This window comes from Sebastes umbrosus, chromosome 9 (genome assembly GCF_015220745.1).
Source record: "Sebastes umbrosus isolate fSebUmb1 chromosome 9, fSebUmb1.pri, whole genome shotgun sequence".
NCBI classification, from domain to species: domain Eukaryota; kingdom Metazoa; phylum Chordata; class Actinopteri; order Perciformes; family Sebastidae; genus Sebastes; species Sebastes umbrosus.
In genome coordinates this window covers 12,064,145-12,080,760 of record NC_051277.1, presented here as the reverse complement: position 1 = coordinate 12,080,760, position 16,616 = coordinate 12,064,145, and the positions used below count along the sequence as shown (strand labels likewise).

General features: G+C 41.1%; 1 protein-coding gene across 1 annotated transcript in view; it reads left to right on the top strand.

Annotated features, from left to right (window-relative positions):
* The first annotated feature begins 325 nt into the window (after nucleotides 1-325).
* Nucleotides 326-16,616, top strand: part of ankrd50 (ankyrin repeat domain 50) — a 41,487-nt gene continuing 25,196 nt past the window's right edge. Inside the window, exons 1-2 of the mRNA XM_037779936.1 lie at nucleotides 326-598; nucleotides 1,906-3,036. Coding sequence (XP_037635864.1) covers nucleotides 2,531-3,036 — 506 coding nt within the window. The 5' untranslated portion in view covers nucleotides 326-598; nucleotides 1,906-2,530. The remainder of the gene's footprint in view (nucleotides 599-1,905; nucleotides 3,037-16,616) is intronic.

Here is a 16,616-nt window from a genome sequence, read left to right as displayed (position 1 = left end):
ATGCAACAATTATCATATTCATTCCACATAAGGCAAGGTGTCCAATGATTTGTACCATTTATGTACATCATTTTTTATATATATATATACAGTATATTCTGTATATGTATATATATATATATGTGTGTGTATTTACCAATAGTAGGCTAATTATGATTCTATAACTGATACATAATTTGCAAATATCTGTACACTTTTCATTACAAACATTGGATCACCTCTTTATATTTTACTAATGGCGACTAGAGGGGTAAAAACTCCAAGTCCCAGAAGACCTTGCGCCGCTCACTGGCGTTGTGCTCTGCATGCAGGAGAGAGAGATGTGGAGTGTTTGGAGGCGGAGAGTCAGTCGGCTCTCTGACTGTGTGGAGGAGCTGTAGTGTGTGTGTGTGTCGGGCAGCAGGAGGAGCCGACGCCGACGACAGAAAAGACCGATTCAAAAGAAAGACATTGCTCAAATGCAAATATTTGGGGTTTGAAGAATTGCACCGGAGGAAAACAGTCGACTGGTTTATTATGTGAGAGAGAAAGGGTGTTGACTATACGGACACAGCAACAACCCCCCTAAAAACACACCGAGAGGAAGAGAGGCAAAGAGGTGAGAGGAAAACCGTTCTGGGGCTTTGGAGAGAGGTTTTTTGAAACTGTAGCGAAAACAGTGAAACGCTCCACAAATTGGCTACATTGAAGTTTAAGGAACAGTTTTGCAACACGACTGGTCACATTTAACCTTTATTTATGTTTTTTTTTTCTCCTTAAAAGCATGCAACTGTTAGCTAGTCTGGACTCACCCCCCTCATAGGTGTAAACTGTATCATGGGTGAGGTTTGTGTGGCCATACAAAAGACTTCAGTGAATTCATGTCGTTTGATTGATTATTTGTCAAAACCCATCTGACCCTGCTTTGATACATTGCATATGTATTTAATAAGCTTTGTGTAGGAGGCAGGGAAGCGCCTTAGAATAACAGTAAAGGTGGAAATGTATCTCGTTATTTGGCAGCATTACAAAGTAACCAGCAAAGACTGTGTGTGTGTGTGTGTGTGTGTGTGTGTGTGTGTGTGTGTGTGTGTTTTCCTGTGCTGGAGAAGAGGCTGGCTGATATTTGCATTTGCATTCAGTAAGAGAAGCAAGCAGCAGTAGTAGTAGACTGGGATGAAGAAGGGCTGGATTTAAAAAAAAAAAAAAAAAAAAAAAAAGGTGGTTAAACTGCAGAAATAAAATCAAGAGAAGCTTAAATTTCCCTTTCCCCCTTTTTTAAATACTCATCATCATGGATGACACCATTTCCCTAATCCCAGACTATCATGTATTCTGTCTGGATTAAACTAAGATTTCTGTCACCTTTTAAAGAAGCTATTAACCCCTTTTTTTTTAGGTGGGGTTACCTTCCACTTCCATGTAAACGACCCTTGTAAGTGCAAGAAAAGGGGGGTCCTCTCAGTTTGGATGTCCCCCTCCCCTTTTTTTACAGTTGAGGACGGATGTGGACTGTTTGGGATTTAAAGCCACATAGGAAGGAAGGAAGGGGGGGATCAGTGGATAGACTAGAGAAACTAGACGAACCCCTGCCAAGAATTTAGTTGCAGGGCAGGCAGGCAGTGATGTGTGTTGTGGAGGATGAAAGCACCAAAAAGCCCACTTACAGTACCCACCTTTTTGTAGCTGCAGGAATAGTTAACCCTTCTTTTGTAGGTTTGCAAATATCCATAACAATAATGTGCATCATAAGCCAATAAATGTGATTTTTGTTCATACTGGTGGTTGTTTATCCACTTCATCCTCAAAGAATGCAAATTATATCTCAACAATCTGCTTGGTTAATTTTTGCATTAGCACAAAGCATTTAAGTTGTATTTTAAATGTGTCCTAATTTAGCCCTTCATTTCTGTCTCTGTTTTCCAGGAAAAGAGCCAGGCTTAGTATGTTATTGGAGAAATTGACTCTGCGCTGGCAGCCCCTTCCATGTTAATGTAATGGAAACGCGCTTTGGTCACCCCCGGTAGCATCTGAAATGCATCAGCGGAAATATATCAGCAACTCCCATGGCTAATTGTATCAAGCGGCGGTGGCTTGAGTTTGCCAGTGGATGCACTCAAGAGCCGGGTGCCCTGCCATGCCCAGCGCCATGCTAAAGCAACACACTCATAATAACAAGGAGCACTCAGTTCAACCAGTGGGAAAGCTGTGGAAAAAGTTGGTGGAAAATCTATGGTTTGAGCCTCAATTTTGATTTCCTTTTTTTATTTTGACCTAGATATTCTGTAACGCATCATAGCTTGGCTGCTTCTCCTGCCATCTGCGGCGGCTCTGCTTCTTTCTTTACTTTCACTCACGTTGCATTCACTCTGGCTTCTTCCTAACATCAACACCAAGGACGGCTAGACTTGCAACCTGCTTTCTGAGAGGCACATTTTCAGCCGGCAAAATGGATGTTCGAGTTTACTGCCGGCCTTTGTTGGAGTTGAAAATGTGAGGGTCAGAATGAAGGGACCCCTATGAAGAGGAGGAACAGCAGCACTAGATCAAAATGGCCCAAACCAGTTTGCTGCAGGGGAAGCGCTTTTACTGTCGGGAGTGGGTCTTCCATAAGATCCAGCATTGCCTCCAGGAGAAAACCAACAACCTCAATGGAGTGACCAGCACTCCCAGCAAGCAGCCCCCGCTTACGCCCGGCGGGGGTGCGTCCAACCCCGGCACCCTGACAGCAGGATCCACAAAGTCAGGTAACTCCTGGGGAGTGTTGCTGGTGGGGGGCCCGGGAAGCGGGAAAACCGCACTGTGCACGGAGCTGTTATGGCCCGCGTCGGCCCAGGGAACACACCGGGGTATGCAGCAGCAGAGCCTGGCTTACCACTTCTGCCGGGCGGACGACTCGGACACGCTGTGCGTCGGCGGGTTCATCCGAGGTCTGGTGGCTCAGATCTGCCGCAGCGGGCTGGTGCCGGGATACGAGGAGAAGGTGCGCGACCCAGCTGTGCAGAGCACTTTGCAGCCTGGAGAGTGTGAGAGGAATCCCACAGAGGCATTCAAGAGGTAAGCACACACACAAATACAACCCTCTTTCTTCCTACTCACTATCAACAAATGATTTCACCGATCAGCCCATCTTGAGACAGAGGAGGAACTAATCCATGAAGTTATGTAGTCGATCAATGGAGAATTCATTCACAAAATTTTGGCAGTCCATTGTTTGAGGCGGTTATCAAGCAAAACTGCCAAACAATTGTTTCACAAATAGGAGCATTTGCTGCTTCTCTCATTTTTAAATCATTATTGACTGACTATCTTTCAGTTTTGGACTGTCGGTTGGATGAAACAAAGCATTTTGCAGATGCTACTGTGGGCAATTTCTAGAGTTGTATTCGACCAAAGATATAGATTAATCGATAGGGCTGTCCTTGACCAAAGGAATTCTTAGTCAACTAACACTCATACGAATCTGTAAAAATCTGTATGAGTTTTCCACAAAGAATCCCACAAAAGCACCACTTTAAATCTTGTTTTTACCAGAGATGTGTTTATATGTTTCTTGGAAAGAAGTCATTCAGCATGAAAAAGCATAAAAAATTGACTGATCAACTAAAGAAATCTTAGTTGACTAAGACCTAAATGACCGATTAGTTGACTAAGAGGGGGGCAGCCCTAGTAATTTTCCCTATTTTCTAACATTGACTGAATGATTAATTGAAAAAAAAGAATTACCTAGTATTGCTCGTAAAAACAACAGATCGTTGCAGTCTTTCCTGAAATCACCTGCAGTATAATGTGTTAGGAATAAAAACCTGAATGTTATTTGCTCTCCTTGCTTCCTCCCACATGCTTATAGTTGAGGATTATTTGTAACATCTGAAATAAGAACATTGAAATTCGATCCTACAATTCCTGGTTGCAGGTCATGTTTGAAATCTAGGATATTTGGTTTGCCTAGAAATGTAAAAAGCAGAGCCAACCCCTCCCCCTCCTTTCCTCTCCACCTCCTGACCCTGATGCACCCTTCCCCCTCCCGTTTTTTTGACTGCTCACACTCATCACATAGCTCCGCCTCAGCAGCCTCTCCACTTATTTGATGTCATGGTTTTGTTGGTTTTCCCCCCCGCCGGTGTGGCATGCTGGGTGGGACTGCCTCTGCTTGGCTTCTGACTTAAGACAGGTCAGATATTTATAAGTTGCAGCCGAGCTCAGGTGGCCAGAGACTCACGAGGAAGGAGCTTTGAACTGCGACTGACTCACTGACTGAATGACTGACCCAAGTCACTATGCTGCAGAAAGATGAAGTGCGAATGTGAAACTGAAGTACAGTCAGACTTGTGGACTTCCAGCGCCCTGCCCGGGCATGTAACGCGATCAAGATGTACTGTTAGTGCAGGCTTTGAAAGGAGCTGCACGTGAGCATGTGTGTATGTGGGTTCCTTGCACGACTTGTCTACACAGTATAGGTCAGGCAGTCTATGCAACACAGGCTGGAATGCAGCACTGAACACACACACTCACGCTTCTTGTCTGGCCATCTGGTGATGCTTATTCCACCATCTCAACATCACACACACGGGGAAAAAAAGTAGGTCAAACGTTCAGCAAGGTAAATAATTTTTTAAACGCTCACCAGAGTCAACAGATCAACCCACGCTTCTTTTTTTTTTTTTTCAACACTTGTTCCCTCGGAAGTGAGTGCTCCTCTTGTCATCTGCTTGTAATCATGCTTCCTCTACCGGCGACTATGACTCCAGTTTGACCCTCTCAGATAAAAGGCAGGTTATCGTAGGGACACAATCGGAGAGTGAACCCAGCTGGGACGGACTTCTCACTTCAGCTCTGCTCTGTGTCACGCTGGATGTCGAGGGCCTTTTGCAGACCGTCACATTCGCTCATCGTCGCCTCGTGAAGCGAGTATTCTGTAGCGCTCGAAGCCTCGGGCCCCTAAATCTGCGGACAACAAAGACACCATGCTTATCACCACGGCCTGTTTTGTTTTGTGAGCCAAATAAGCACTTGGGCGAATGCCTTATCGCCATTTCAGGTGTAAAAGCAGCGTCATACACAAATAATCTCAACGGCTCCCCTGCTGTTCTAGATGCTATCTGGTTTCAGGAAGTCAAGATTGTCGGCTGCATCTGGCAGTGACATTAAAAAAAACAATAAAGCGGAGCAAGAAATGTAGGGTGTAAAACTTTATTATTATTCCAACATTATGACCACTAATTTACATCAGGGGTAAACATTCACAGAGAGATGCAAGCTTCGTTTTGATTGAGCAGATTATGGCCCGTACTTTACTCAATAAAAGTTATACAAGTTTCATTTAGTTAAGGGCCTTGTTTAACACGGATTTCAGGCCCCCGACCCCACTCCAACTGTGATTTTAAATGTTAGCTAGTGAGTGAATGTAAGAGGCCCTGTCAAATTCTTCAGCCTAGTCAAAGACAAACAAGTCTGTTTGTTGATAGTAATCACCAGTCTTGTGTTAATACATTGAAACTAGTTCAGACACGGGTTTACGTCTGCACTCTGTGCAACTCGATCATTGCTTTGCCCATCTGTGCATCCGCAACCACAGTCAGCCAGACATTTTGAAGCTGAATTATATAACATACTATCAATAAATCCCCTTCACATTTTATATGTGCTGACACACTTTTTACACACTAAAGCATGTACTGGTTCCAGCTTCTCAAATATGAATCTATTTAGGTTTTCTTAGTGATAGTAAAGTGAATGTTATTGGATTTTGGCAGTCGGCTAGATAAAACAATTGAAGATGTCACAATGGCCTGTAGGAACCTGTAATGAGCATTTTTTTTTTTTTACTATTTGTTGATTCATTAATCAATTAAATGAAAAAAATATAGAATAATCGATAGGGCGATCCGCAACCAAAGAAATTTGTTTTGGTCTTAAGCTGGGGACACACCAAGTTGACATCAAAGAACTAGCGGCGACAAAGCCACCAGTTGCGTCGCCTCACGTCGCTTTTGTCTTGACCAAAAAGTTGCACTCGAACACACCGCAAAGACTACAGCCGACGACCAACTACCACGTACGTTCTGCGCCTGCGTGAGCGGAAATAACTCTCCACACCAGCAGGTGGCGGTTTGTATCCGTCATTCAAAAAGGGAAACTGAAAGACCTAGGACGGCGGATATACAAGCCGTTGTTATGATACGTACATGAAACAAAGCGGCGTTTGCCAACCACGTTTCACACCACTCTCACTCACCACTTAGCTTCATTCCAGATGGCCATGTCGTTGTGAACATATCCGTGTATTGGAATGATCAGACGAGATGAAGATGCAAAATGAGAAGAGCCTTCTGTGTTTTTGTTCTTGACTTTACTCGTTGGCTTGCTTTCCTCACTTCCATTTCTCTTCTCGTGCACTGATTCGTTCAAACTGAACAGCCAATCAGAGTGATTTCTTTCACCGATGGGCGCCACCGCCGGCGATTCAACGTGCTGAATCGACCGAAAGAACTCTGACACAGGCAGACTAGTCGATTAGTCATTTTTTTATGCTTTTTTTTAATGCTGAATGACTTATTTCTAAGGACCTTATGAGCACATCTCTGGTAATCACATGATTAGAGTGGTGCTTTTGTGTGATTCTTTGTGGAGAAACTCAGTTTTACACTGTCGATTAAATCAACTATCGATAAGTCGACAAAATCGTTTGAATGTTAGTTGACTAAGAATTTCTTTGGGCGAGGACAGCCTTACCACAAAGAATCACACGGAAGCACCACTTTAAATCTTGTGTTTACCAGAGATGTCCTCATAAGTTGAACAGTGACAGTAGTTGTTAGTTGCAGCCTTAGTATTTAATAGAAAACCATCCTTACTAATACGGTTGTATTGATTTCAGCCATATCGCCCATCCTTTACTAGAATTTATTTCATGTATTCCTAAAAGTAATGTGATGCATTAGCAGGGCAGATGCCTCCCAGCAAAGGTCATGGGCCACAGTTCTCCAGACAAAAGGCAGGTTCACCTTTCAGTTTGCCTTTCTTCCGTTTCAAGTCTACCAGAACAAGCTGATGTCTTGTTCAGACAATAAACTTGATACTTGAGGTGCATTGACTGCACTGTACTGGACTATCTGAAGGGTTTGACACTTGGTTGGTAGTGCACCGTCAAGGATTTTATTTCTAGACGGAGCCAAAGCACATTCCTCTATTTGTCTTACCTTTATCAAAGGCCACTGCCATGTTTTGACTAGAGTCCTCCAGCTTGGTTGTTTAAAACTAACAAATTCATCCAGTCAGCCTCCTGCCATCCAACGTGCCTCACTTTCTCTCCTCTGGACAAAAGAGTTGGCTTCAAATAGGTGGATTTAACCCAGCCATGTGGGTCAAACTAAAGGCAACAGGTCTTTTTTTGCTGACGGGACAAAGACAAAGCTGCCTTTTAGTTTATGTGTGACCTTATGTTGTTGGGCTGAACATGAGTTTGGCTTGAATTGTGGCTGGACAAGATTCTACTTCTTTGTAAAGGGCACAGACTTCAGAAATGATGAATGACCGAGGCTTGAATTTGTGGACAAAATTTGTGTCTTGGCAGTGTTTTATTCCCATAGCGTGTCCGCGGAGGAAATTGATGCTGCAGTTAATATGTTCTTCTACAAGACGGTTAAAAATGTTGATTTTCTGGCAGCTACATCAAACTTTGCCTCTTGCTTTGTTCCAAATAACTGTTGATAATTGATAAAGTAGTGACGTTAATCAAAACAGAAGCATGATTAGATCTAGTCTGGCAGCCTCGAGTGAACAGGAAAAATTGTTTGGCTTTTTTAAGTTGTCATTTAAGAAGACAGCATGGCATTACTGGCTTACAGTGATTTTTTTTTGGTACATTTTGACAAGCGAATTCCAGTTATAGGATCTTTGAAATGTAGGAAAATGTGAGGTGCAAAGCCAGAGATATAAATAGATATTATGTTTGCAGTTCTGTCTTGACATGTTCGGGATCTAACGGTTACCTAAATGAGAGAAACCCTCAAATGGTGTATGGAAAACAGTAATTTCAACAATCTGTTGGCTCTCTGTGTCTGATGTTGAACACAGTTCAAACTGGGGCACATTTCAGGTTCAAATAAAACAAACCAAGACATTTTTTATTGAGTTTGCAAGGGAGCTTTGTGGGTTTTTTTTCTTTTGTGTTGACTTTCTAACTGGTGCACATTGGGCGGCCCTGCTTATTGGGGTTAAGGGACGCTAAATGAAAGCGGCCTTTCATGTGGTGCACGGCTGTGGAAAACTCGCTGCAGATTAGGGCCACGTTTTAGAAACAAAAAAAAAAAAAGGCTCCCAGTGTGACGCATCAACTCCAGTTGAGCAGATGAGGAGAAACAGCAGTACTGGTGCGGCTGCAACGATGACTCAGCAATCTGAGGCCAGCCTCTGTCTCCACACCACTGGTGTGTGTGTGTGTTTTAAGTGAAGGGTTGTTTGTGTGCGTGGATGTGCCTACATGCTTGTGTGGGCATACATAACTCATTCACATTATTGTTATCCCACGCAATAAATAAAGCTCATTATATGACGGTGCACAAGCTTCTGTAATATTGCACAGAGAAGGAGTGATGCAAGTTTAGACTCATTCATGAAGGCACAGGAGGGCTGTAACTTGATTTTGTAACTTTCTGAATAGTCATTTGATCTATATAAATATGATAAAATAGGGAAAAAAAACATCCTATGTTCCTAGAATGAATGTTAAGTCCTTAAATTGTTTATCTGGTCCAATAGTCCAAAACTGGAAAGTATTCAATTTACAATGACAGAAGAAAGCAGCAAATCTAATTGTTTGTGAAACTAGAAACAGTGAATGTTCAACATTTTAGCTTGATAAATTACTTACACGGCTAATACATTATAATAATTAGGGTTGTCCTTGACCAAAGATATTCTTAGTTGACTAACATTCAAACGGATTAGTCGACTAATCGACTAAGAGGAGAAATCCCTAATAATAATAATAATAATAATAATATTATTTATCACTAAATAAGCAACAAATAAAGCTAAAGCTCTTTGGTTACAATATATTTATGAAGAGTTTAACAATTTAAAACCCAGCTAATCTGCTTCATAAGGACTGTGTGGGTGTGCTTTGATCACATTTCATTGAAAGCGGTTTGGCAAAATAAGCAAACAACCCCACATCTGTCATCACATTTTGATTCAAATACTGCTAATCTCTGATTGGTGGGCGTAAATATGTGACATCATCTTTTTCCAACTTAGTCTGCCCACTTCAAAGCAGTGAGAAAAAGCAATGCAGGGAAACAGAGAGCAGAAATACTTCCTGTTCTCACTTTGGCACAATTAGAAGCTCATTGAGAAAATATGTTTTGAATATTAAAATAAGTTTTCTGATGATGTGCACTTTGTTATTAGTTATTTCTGTGCCAGACAGCTCTCTCTGCTGCCATTTGTCACCTGAAATCTGTTGAATTGCTTTATACAAAATCCTGTCTTGGCTGGCACCGGACACCTTACAGGTTTACCTGGCCGTGTTGAAATCCATGTGCACTGTGTGTATTCATGTGTTGAGGCTTCTGCACACAAAGCCAGTTGTGTGAGGACAGCAGGAGGAGAGCAGAGAGCGGAGGGGAGAAGAGAGGAGGGGGTTGAAGAGGATGAAATTTCAGATTCCTTTGACAGTATTGGATAGCTGGCCAGGAATGCACACCTCGTCTGGGCTGGGAAGAGCTCGGGGGGTTTGGAATAGTTATCCAAGGTATGTGTGCTGGCCAGAAAAGAAGTGTGCAGTGTGTTTACACTTTTGCAAATCATTAATAGGCTTCATTACAGGGGTTAAGAAGTTTGACTGATGATTGAAGAGGCTGGATTTGAGTGTTTTTAATTAGAATTTGGTCCATATTAGGGCTGAAACTAAGGATTATTTTCATTGTCGACTAATCTGTTGATTATTCTCGATTAAGTGAATAAAGAAAACAGAAAATATTCACATTTAAGAAGCTGGAATCACAGAATTTTTAAATGTTTTCCCCCTTAAAAAAATACTCAAAGTGATGAATTGCTTATCAAAATAGTTGGGGATTAATTTAATAGTTGACAGCTAATCAGTTAATCAATTACTTGCAGCTCTAGTCTATGAATATCTGGGCTTTCAACAACCTATTAAACAGGTCTATAATATAACTAAAAATTAAGAGAGAATCATACTTTTTAACAACAGCAGTCTGGTGTGATGTAATTGAAGGGTGGGGACGGTTAGATTTCAAGATGGACAACACTCCCAGATGCAGCCCTCACCCTCACAAAAACAGTTTGATCATTGTGTGTGACCAGTCCCATGACAGGCTGTTTAGAGTCAAAAGTATCATAAGACTTCGTCCCAAAGATAGTCAGATACAAACAAGACATTAGTAAGGGTCGATTATGGGGAACCATTTTGGGTTTCTTTTTAAAAGAAACTGTTGTTTTTGTGTAAATCACCCAGATTTGGTTTTCACACACACCCCTCTTCCCCCTGACCAAGCAGTCTGCAGGACATTGTTTCTCAGACAGCTGGAGGCATTTGTCTGCTCGGGATCCAGCACAGAATTGATTGTGCAAATCCATTAAGCCGAGATCAGATTCTCGCATTGTCCAGCATGTTTAAAGAACGGCAGAAACAAGCACTTTTTAAATACTTACAGGGCCATTCAAAAGTGATTCTTGGAGGTTTTTCTGCTGATGTGTTACGTCAGTGGATGAGATAATCTGGTGTCGACAGCTGGTGGGAAACACCTGCTTTTACATCACTGACTGAGGTGTGGCGTGAAGAGTTTCAGCCAAAGATACTAGATACAATATTCAATAATAAATTCATCAGAATTGGAGCTCTAACCGGCTCTAATAACCCAACTCTACCCGTGTAGCAAACAACTCAATGAGATATGAAATGTGGGCCGAGTAGCTTCATGTCAGGGGAGGTGTTGATACTTTGTGCACTAATAGTAAAAAAAAATGTCAGCACAGTTTAAGCTCATTTGTGTCTAAACACGATGCAGTTGTTCAAGCTTAATAAGGATTTTTTTTGCCCAATTCTCCACTCAGTCGTGGTAAACAGATGATTATAAGGACCATTTCTGCATTTTTGAAAAATAACTAATTTACTGCTGCAAGGTTGACATCCTCAGATGGTTATCTGCCTAATGAAAGGCTTTCAGCACAAATTAATGTAAATACATCTGTCCCCAGCTTATATAACTGCAGTTCTCTCAGTCTCTACTTCACACCCTTGATTTATAAAAAGCTTTGAAAAACAAGCTTTATTCAATTTTGCAAAAAAAACTAATGAAGCTTTAGATTTGGAGTTTATGTCCAATCAGATAAAACTGGAGTGAGATGATAACAGATTGAGGAGGAAACGAGAACATATGGCCGATGTAACGGGGGGAATACAGTTAAAGTGTCTGGCTGTTCTGCACCGCTCGCATCAGTCTTATTGTCCTCATCAGTGTGATTGCTTTGAACAAGATGATTGCAGAAACGTTATGCATAATGTAAGAATTGCACAAGGAAGTACGAGGGAAGACTCTGCAAGATAGTTGTCTCTTTTACTTTGGGTGAGCCGGTGCATGAGTCAGCTGTAGTCGTCCAACTCCGTGGCACTAAGCTCTCCTGACTTTGCAAAGATGCTGAGCAGGCTTCCTCCAAATTGACGCGATGCTTAATGAAGAGATGGGGGTTCCTCTAATGAAAAGGGTGTCTTTGGCTTTCTACTGAAAGCTTTGTCAGTATCACTTTAGGGGGTAGGGCTGGGACGATACACCTATCTCCCGTTTCGATACTATCCCAATACCTGGGTGCCAATTTGATATGTGTTGCGACAAATATTGTCTGAAGCTGAGAGGTCGACTCACGCAGTTGACTCTTCTTCCATTAATAGAGCAGTAGTGTCAAAGCCACACATGATTGGTATATTTCACCCTCTGTTTTCCTGAGCTCCTGCTGTATCCTGGTCAGTGTTTATGTGTGCGAGTGTGGCGGTGTTTGGGTATGTGGCATGGATTTCAGGCTGTGCGCCCGCTCCATAAAATGAGCTGTGTAAATTTGTAAGGCCCTGGCTCCGTGCCCGGTGCTGCCCTGTCGGTCCAGACATCTTCACTAAACGTCACACTGAAAGCTTCACTTTGCACATTGTGGTGGGTGCGACGTCCGCCGCAGTCGCGAACACAACACGACAGATGGCGAGTGCATTAGGTGCATTTCACATCCCCCTTCTTCCCCCTTTTTTCCCCTTGTCTTAAATAGCAATTGGCATCAGCTTTGGCATATGTTGAGTACTTGAGCGAGAACCAAAATAGTTGGTACAAATGTCCAAGACCACACTGTGTGGCCAATTCACTTTTAATTTTCTGGCTCAGGTATGCTGCAGGTTTGTCTGGCAAACCAAATCAGCTTTTCCTGAGCTTATTTTCTCTCCATCTCCAGTATCCCGTGGAGTTTTCTTTGTCTGCAGTTCTTGTCTTTTGACTCTTTGACAGCCTGAAAGTAGCTGAATTGTGAGAGAAGAATGTCCCTTTGTTTTGCCCACTTGCTGTCACTGTGGATTTGATTGTCTCAGTAGGCGACATGGCCTCAGATACAGCCATTCACACACACTCACACACAGTCACCCCTGTGGATGGACATTCCTTTTGGCGAGGCTCCCAGATGGCGCTGCAGGTTCTCTGTGGGCTGCAGCCATCAGATGGAGTGATTGACTGTGTTTTTGAAAGGCTGCGCAACATGACGACAGAGCGTGAAGGTTGGAGACACGTTGAACTGCTTTCTTTCCTGCTGAGGGTTCAAAGTGCTTGGAAAAAAGTTTTGGATACAAGCTGAAGTTTGTAGGAGCTTTGAAAAACAGGTTTAGCTGTCCAGTGGCCACCTGAGGGGAAGCTCCACTTTGAAGGATTTCATCTAGTAGAAATGAGTAGTTGATTGTTAGAAGAGATGATTGACAAAAAAAAAGACAACTAACAATTATTTTCATTGTCGATTAATCTGTTGATTATTTTCTCCATTAAGCAATTGATGAAGAAAATTATGAAAAATGTCGATCAGTGTTTCCCAAAGCCCAAGATGATGTCCTCAAATGTCTTGTTTTGTCCACAACTCAAAGATATTCAGTTTACTGTCATAGAGGAGTAAAAAAATCAGAAAGTATTCACATTTAAGAAGCTGGAATCAGAGAATTTAGTCTTTTTTACTTCAAAAAAATACTCAAACTGAATCGATTATCAAAATATTTGGTAATTAATTGACATGTAATCAATTAATTCATAAATCATTGCAGCTCTAGTTAATAGAAAAAAATGACAGCTTAATAAATGAAAATCATCTTTGAATGCAACCTCTAATTTCATCCCAGAATGGTAACCATTTCGGAAAATGTGTCTCAAATAGTCGAGTAAAGGTTTTTAATTTGCAGTGTTGGTCATTGGTATGGTATGAGAGGCTGATCATGGTAAAGTGTGATTTCTGAAGACCTGAAAGTAAGCTGTACACTTAAATATCAGGCTTGAAATATGCATGTAAAGCAGTCTTATAAAGTACCAAACGTCAGCACAAACTTTCCCAATTCAGTACAGTTTTCCCCGAAGACGTTCCCAACATTTTATTCACTCTGATATATTGTACATTGTTGCAGTGAGGTCAAATGTATTGCACTAATACATAGCGGTAATTGTTATCAGACTTGTCTGATATCATAGGGCTGCACAATTAATTGAATATTAATAGCAATCACGATTTTGGCTTCCCACAATTAAATGAACATGATCAACTGCGATAGTCTTCGCTCATAGAATACACTGCTGCATATCAAATCAGGCGCTTCCTAAACTAACAGCCAGCCACCAGCCGGCGATTGAGATGTTTTGGCTTCACTTTTCGGGAGCATACCGCTGAAAACATATCTGAATGTTGCAGCTGCAGTCCAGAGTAGTAGAGCAGACGGGCGAATCGAAAATGTACTGAATTTAGGTGAAGAAGAACCTTATTTTAAGTCTCATTTTAAGGCAAAGATCTGTTAAGTAGCAGGAATGTAGCACAACATGTAAGTGAAAGCAGTGCTCTGTTGATTTAATTTTTTTATTTAAAAAGTCTTGGTTCCATTTTATTTTGCTTCTAGCAGATGCACTGTGAACACGGACCAGTCTTATTTTGATGCAAAGAGTTGTACATTAGAAGGAATGCAGCGCAACATGGAAGTGAAAGCAGTGCTCTGTTTATTGAAATATGTCCATAAAATCAGTGAATAATTGTGATAAATAATCGTGATTGCATGACTTAATTTTATGGAATCTTGTAATGCAATATCAGGCTTGTAAACTTGCATTTCTCTGTAGTAACCAAGGGGGAAGTCATTGTAAAAATGCCCCCTTCTGTATGTCCCAGTACTTTGGACTGAAAGCACACAGACCTTCACCTCAGCCTCCCATGTGCTTAAGGATAATGAGCTATGGGTAAAATGTAAGCCTAAAATGGTAGATGCTTAAAAGGAATGGCTTTGGAGCCACAGGCTTAGTGACAGGCTGTTGAGCATCTAGAGGAAGTCTCATTAAAACAGTATTTTAGTGTTTTATGACGAAGCTTACAACCAATGTCAGTTCCATTAAGGAAGAGTGGTAGCTGAAGAGTCCCATCATCTGGAAGGTGACCGACTTTTATCTGCGCGACAGCTACCCGTGAAAAAGCCTCAGATGCCCCGAAGCCGTCTCTCTACTCTTGAAGCAAGTTTTCATGTTGATTAATTGATTTGCTCAGCCCCTTCTTTTAAATGTTTAATTTACCTAGACCCAGATTAAAATGTCACTTATATGAAACCCTCAGATCCTTTATCACGGCCAGTTGAGCAGGAGGTAATTTTATGAGTCTTGGGAAATGACATGTTCCCCAGCGGACGTCTTATGGCTGGCTTCAAACTGTTGGTGGCAGTCTCAGTGGAACAGAGGTCCTGCCAGCACAAACATAACTCCTCAGAACAAAAAAATGCAAATCCAGCTTCAGTGAGCGTTTATGTGCGTAGTCACACATTAGCACTGGAGCAAGTACATTCCACATCTGGTTGACAGTTTGGCGTCGATAAAAGGTTAATGTAGCATTTAAACTGTTAGATGTTGTTGTGCTCAGCTGAGTATTGATGTGATGCTTGATACAGAATGCTATACATCATGTTTGCTTTAGCGCCGGATGCTACAGGGCTGCTTTTAACGGGTCCTCATATTCAAACATCAATATTTATGTTGCAGGGAAATTTGTCGGGTTTTGACTGGGACAAAATCTTGCGTGTTTAGTTGTCATGATAGTTGCTGAACACATTTCTCTCCACGTCTTTGATATAATCTCAAGACTGAACATTTAGCTCTCAGGCATAGTTTTTTTGTGGAGCACAAAAAAGCCCACTGAATTATAAATGACTGTATCTGCTCTGGATGTTTCTGTGAGCTCAAATCATCCGCAGCGGGCCTGTTAATGGATGCAATTTGGGTTGGATGGAGACATATTTAAACGCCTACACTCTACCAATTGAGAATGATGAACTGAAGATGGTACGCCTCGAGAAAATTGCTCTCTTGCTCAGCGCGACTATATGTCGTTATAGCGGCAGAGTTGCACTTCAGATAGCAAACTATGCCCCACAGTGAAATATTGTCATTGATGGCTGATGTTGAAACCAAATTGAAAGCGTTCAATATGTTTAATGTTGAATAAACGTCAGATTTTTAATCATGACTGACACCGTAATTTAAAATTGAATTGAATTTTAGTTGATTTTGATATATTAAAACAATGTTACACTAATTAACTACAATAAACCAGACATTTTCATAATGTTTTATTTATTAATACAACATTTGTACGACACATTGTTCTCAACATGTGAATAAAATTCAAGAAAACTTTTGCTTACATTTGAAAAAACAAAACAAAACTCATGAACATTTCCAAAAAAAGTATATGGCAGTAGCATCAGTTTATATTTACATAATGTTCGCAAACAAAATGAGCCTTGGAATATTATTATTATAAAGTGAACTATAATATCACAGCATGTTTTGCTAATTAAAGAGAGTGGAATACAAAGCAAACCATATTAATGCGATCACCTCATTTCATTTCACACTTGTAGAAATGTTTTTTTATTCGAAGTAGGGCTGTCATAGTTAACGCGATAATAATGCGTTAACACAAATTGGTTTTAATGCCACTAGTTTCTTTAACACATTAACACCACTTGAGATTTTAATTAGTGTGATTAATTTGTGATTAGTCGCCAATAACTATGGACAATCATGCAATTAACCGTGAGATTGACAGCCCTAATATTTTAATAACGTTTAGAAACATAATTACTAAATGTGTCTTGGAATATTATTAATATAAAGTGAAATATAATATCACAGAATGTTTTGCCAATTAATCACACAGTGGAATACAAAACATACCGTATTAATGTGATCACCTTCACACTTGTAGAAATTATTTTTCATTTGAAGTCCTCCTGTCCTCTTTGTCTCAGTCTCTCTCTCTAATACACTTCCTCATCATACATCATTTATTCTTGTAATCAAATCCGAGACCAGTTGTTGTATTGGGCTGAATTTTAATGTACAGTGTTG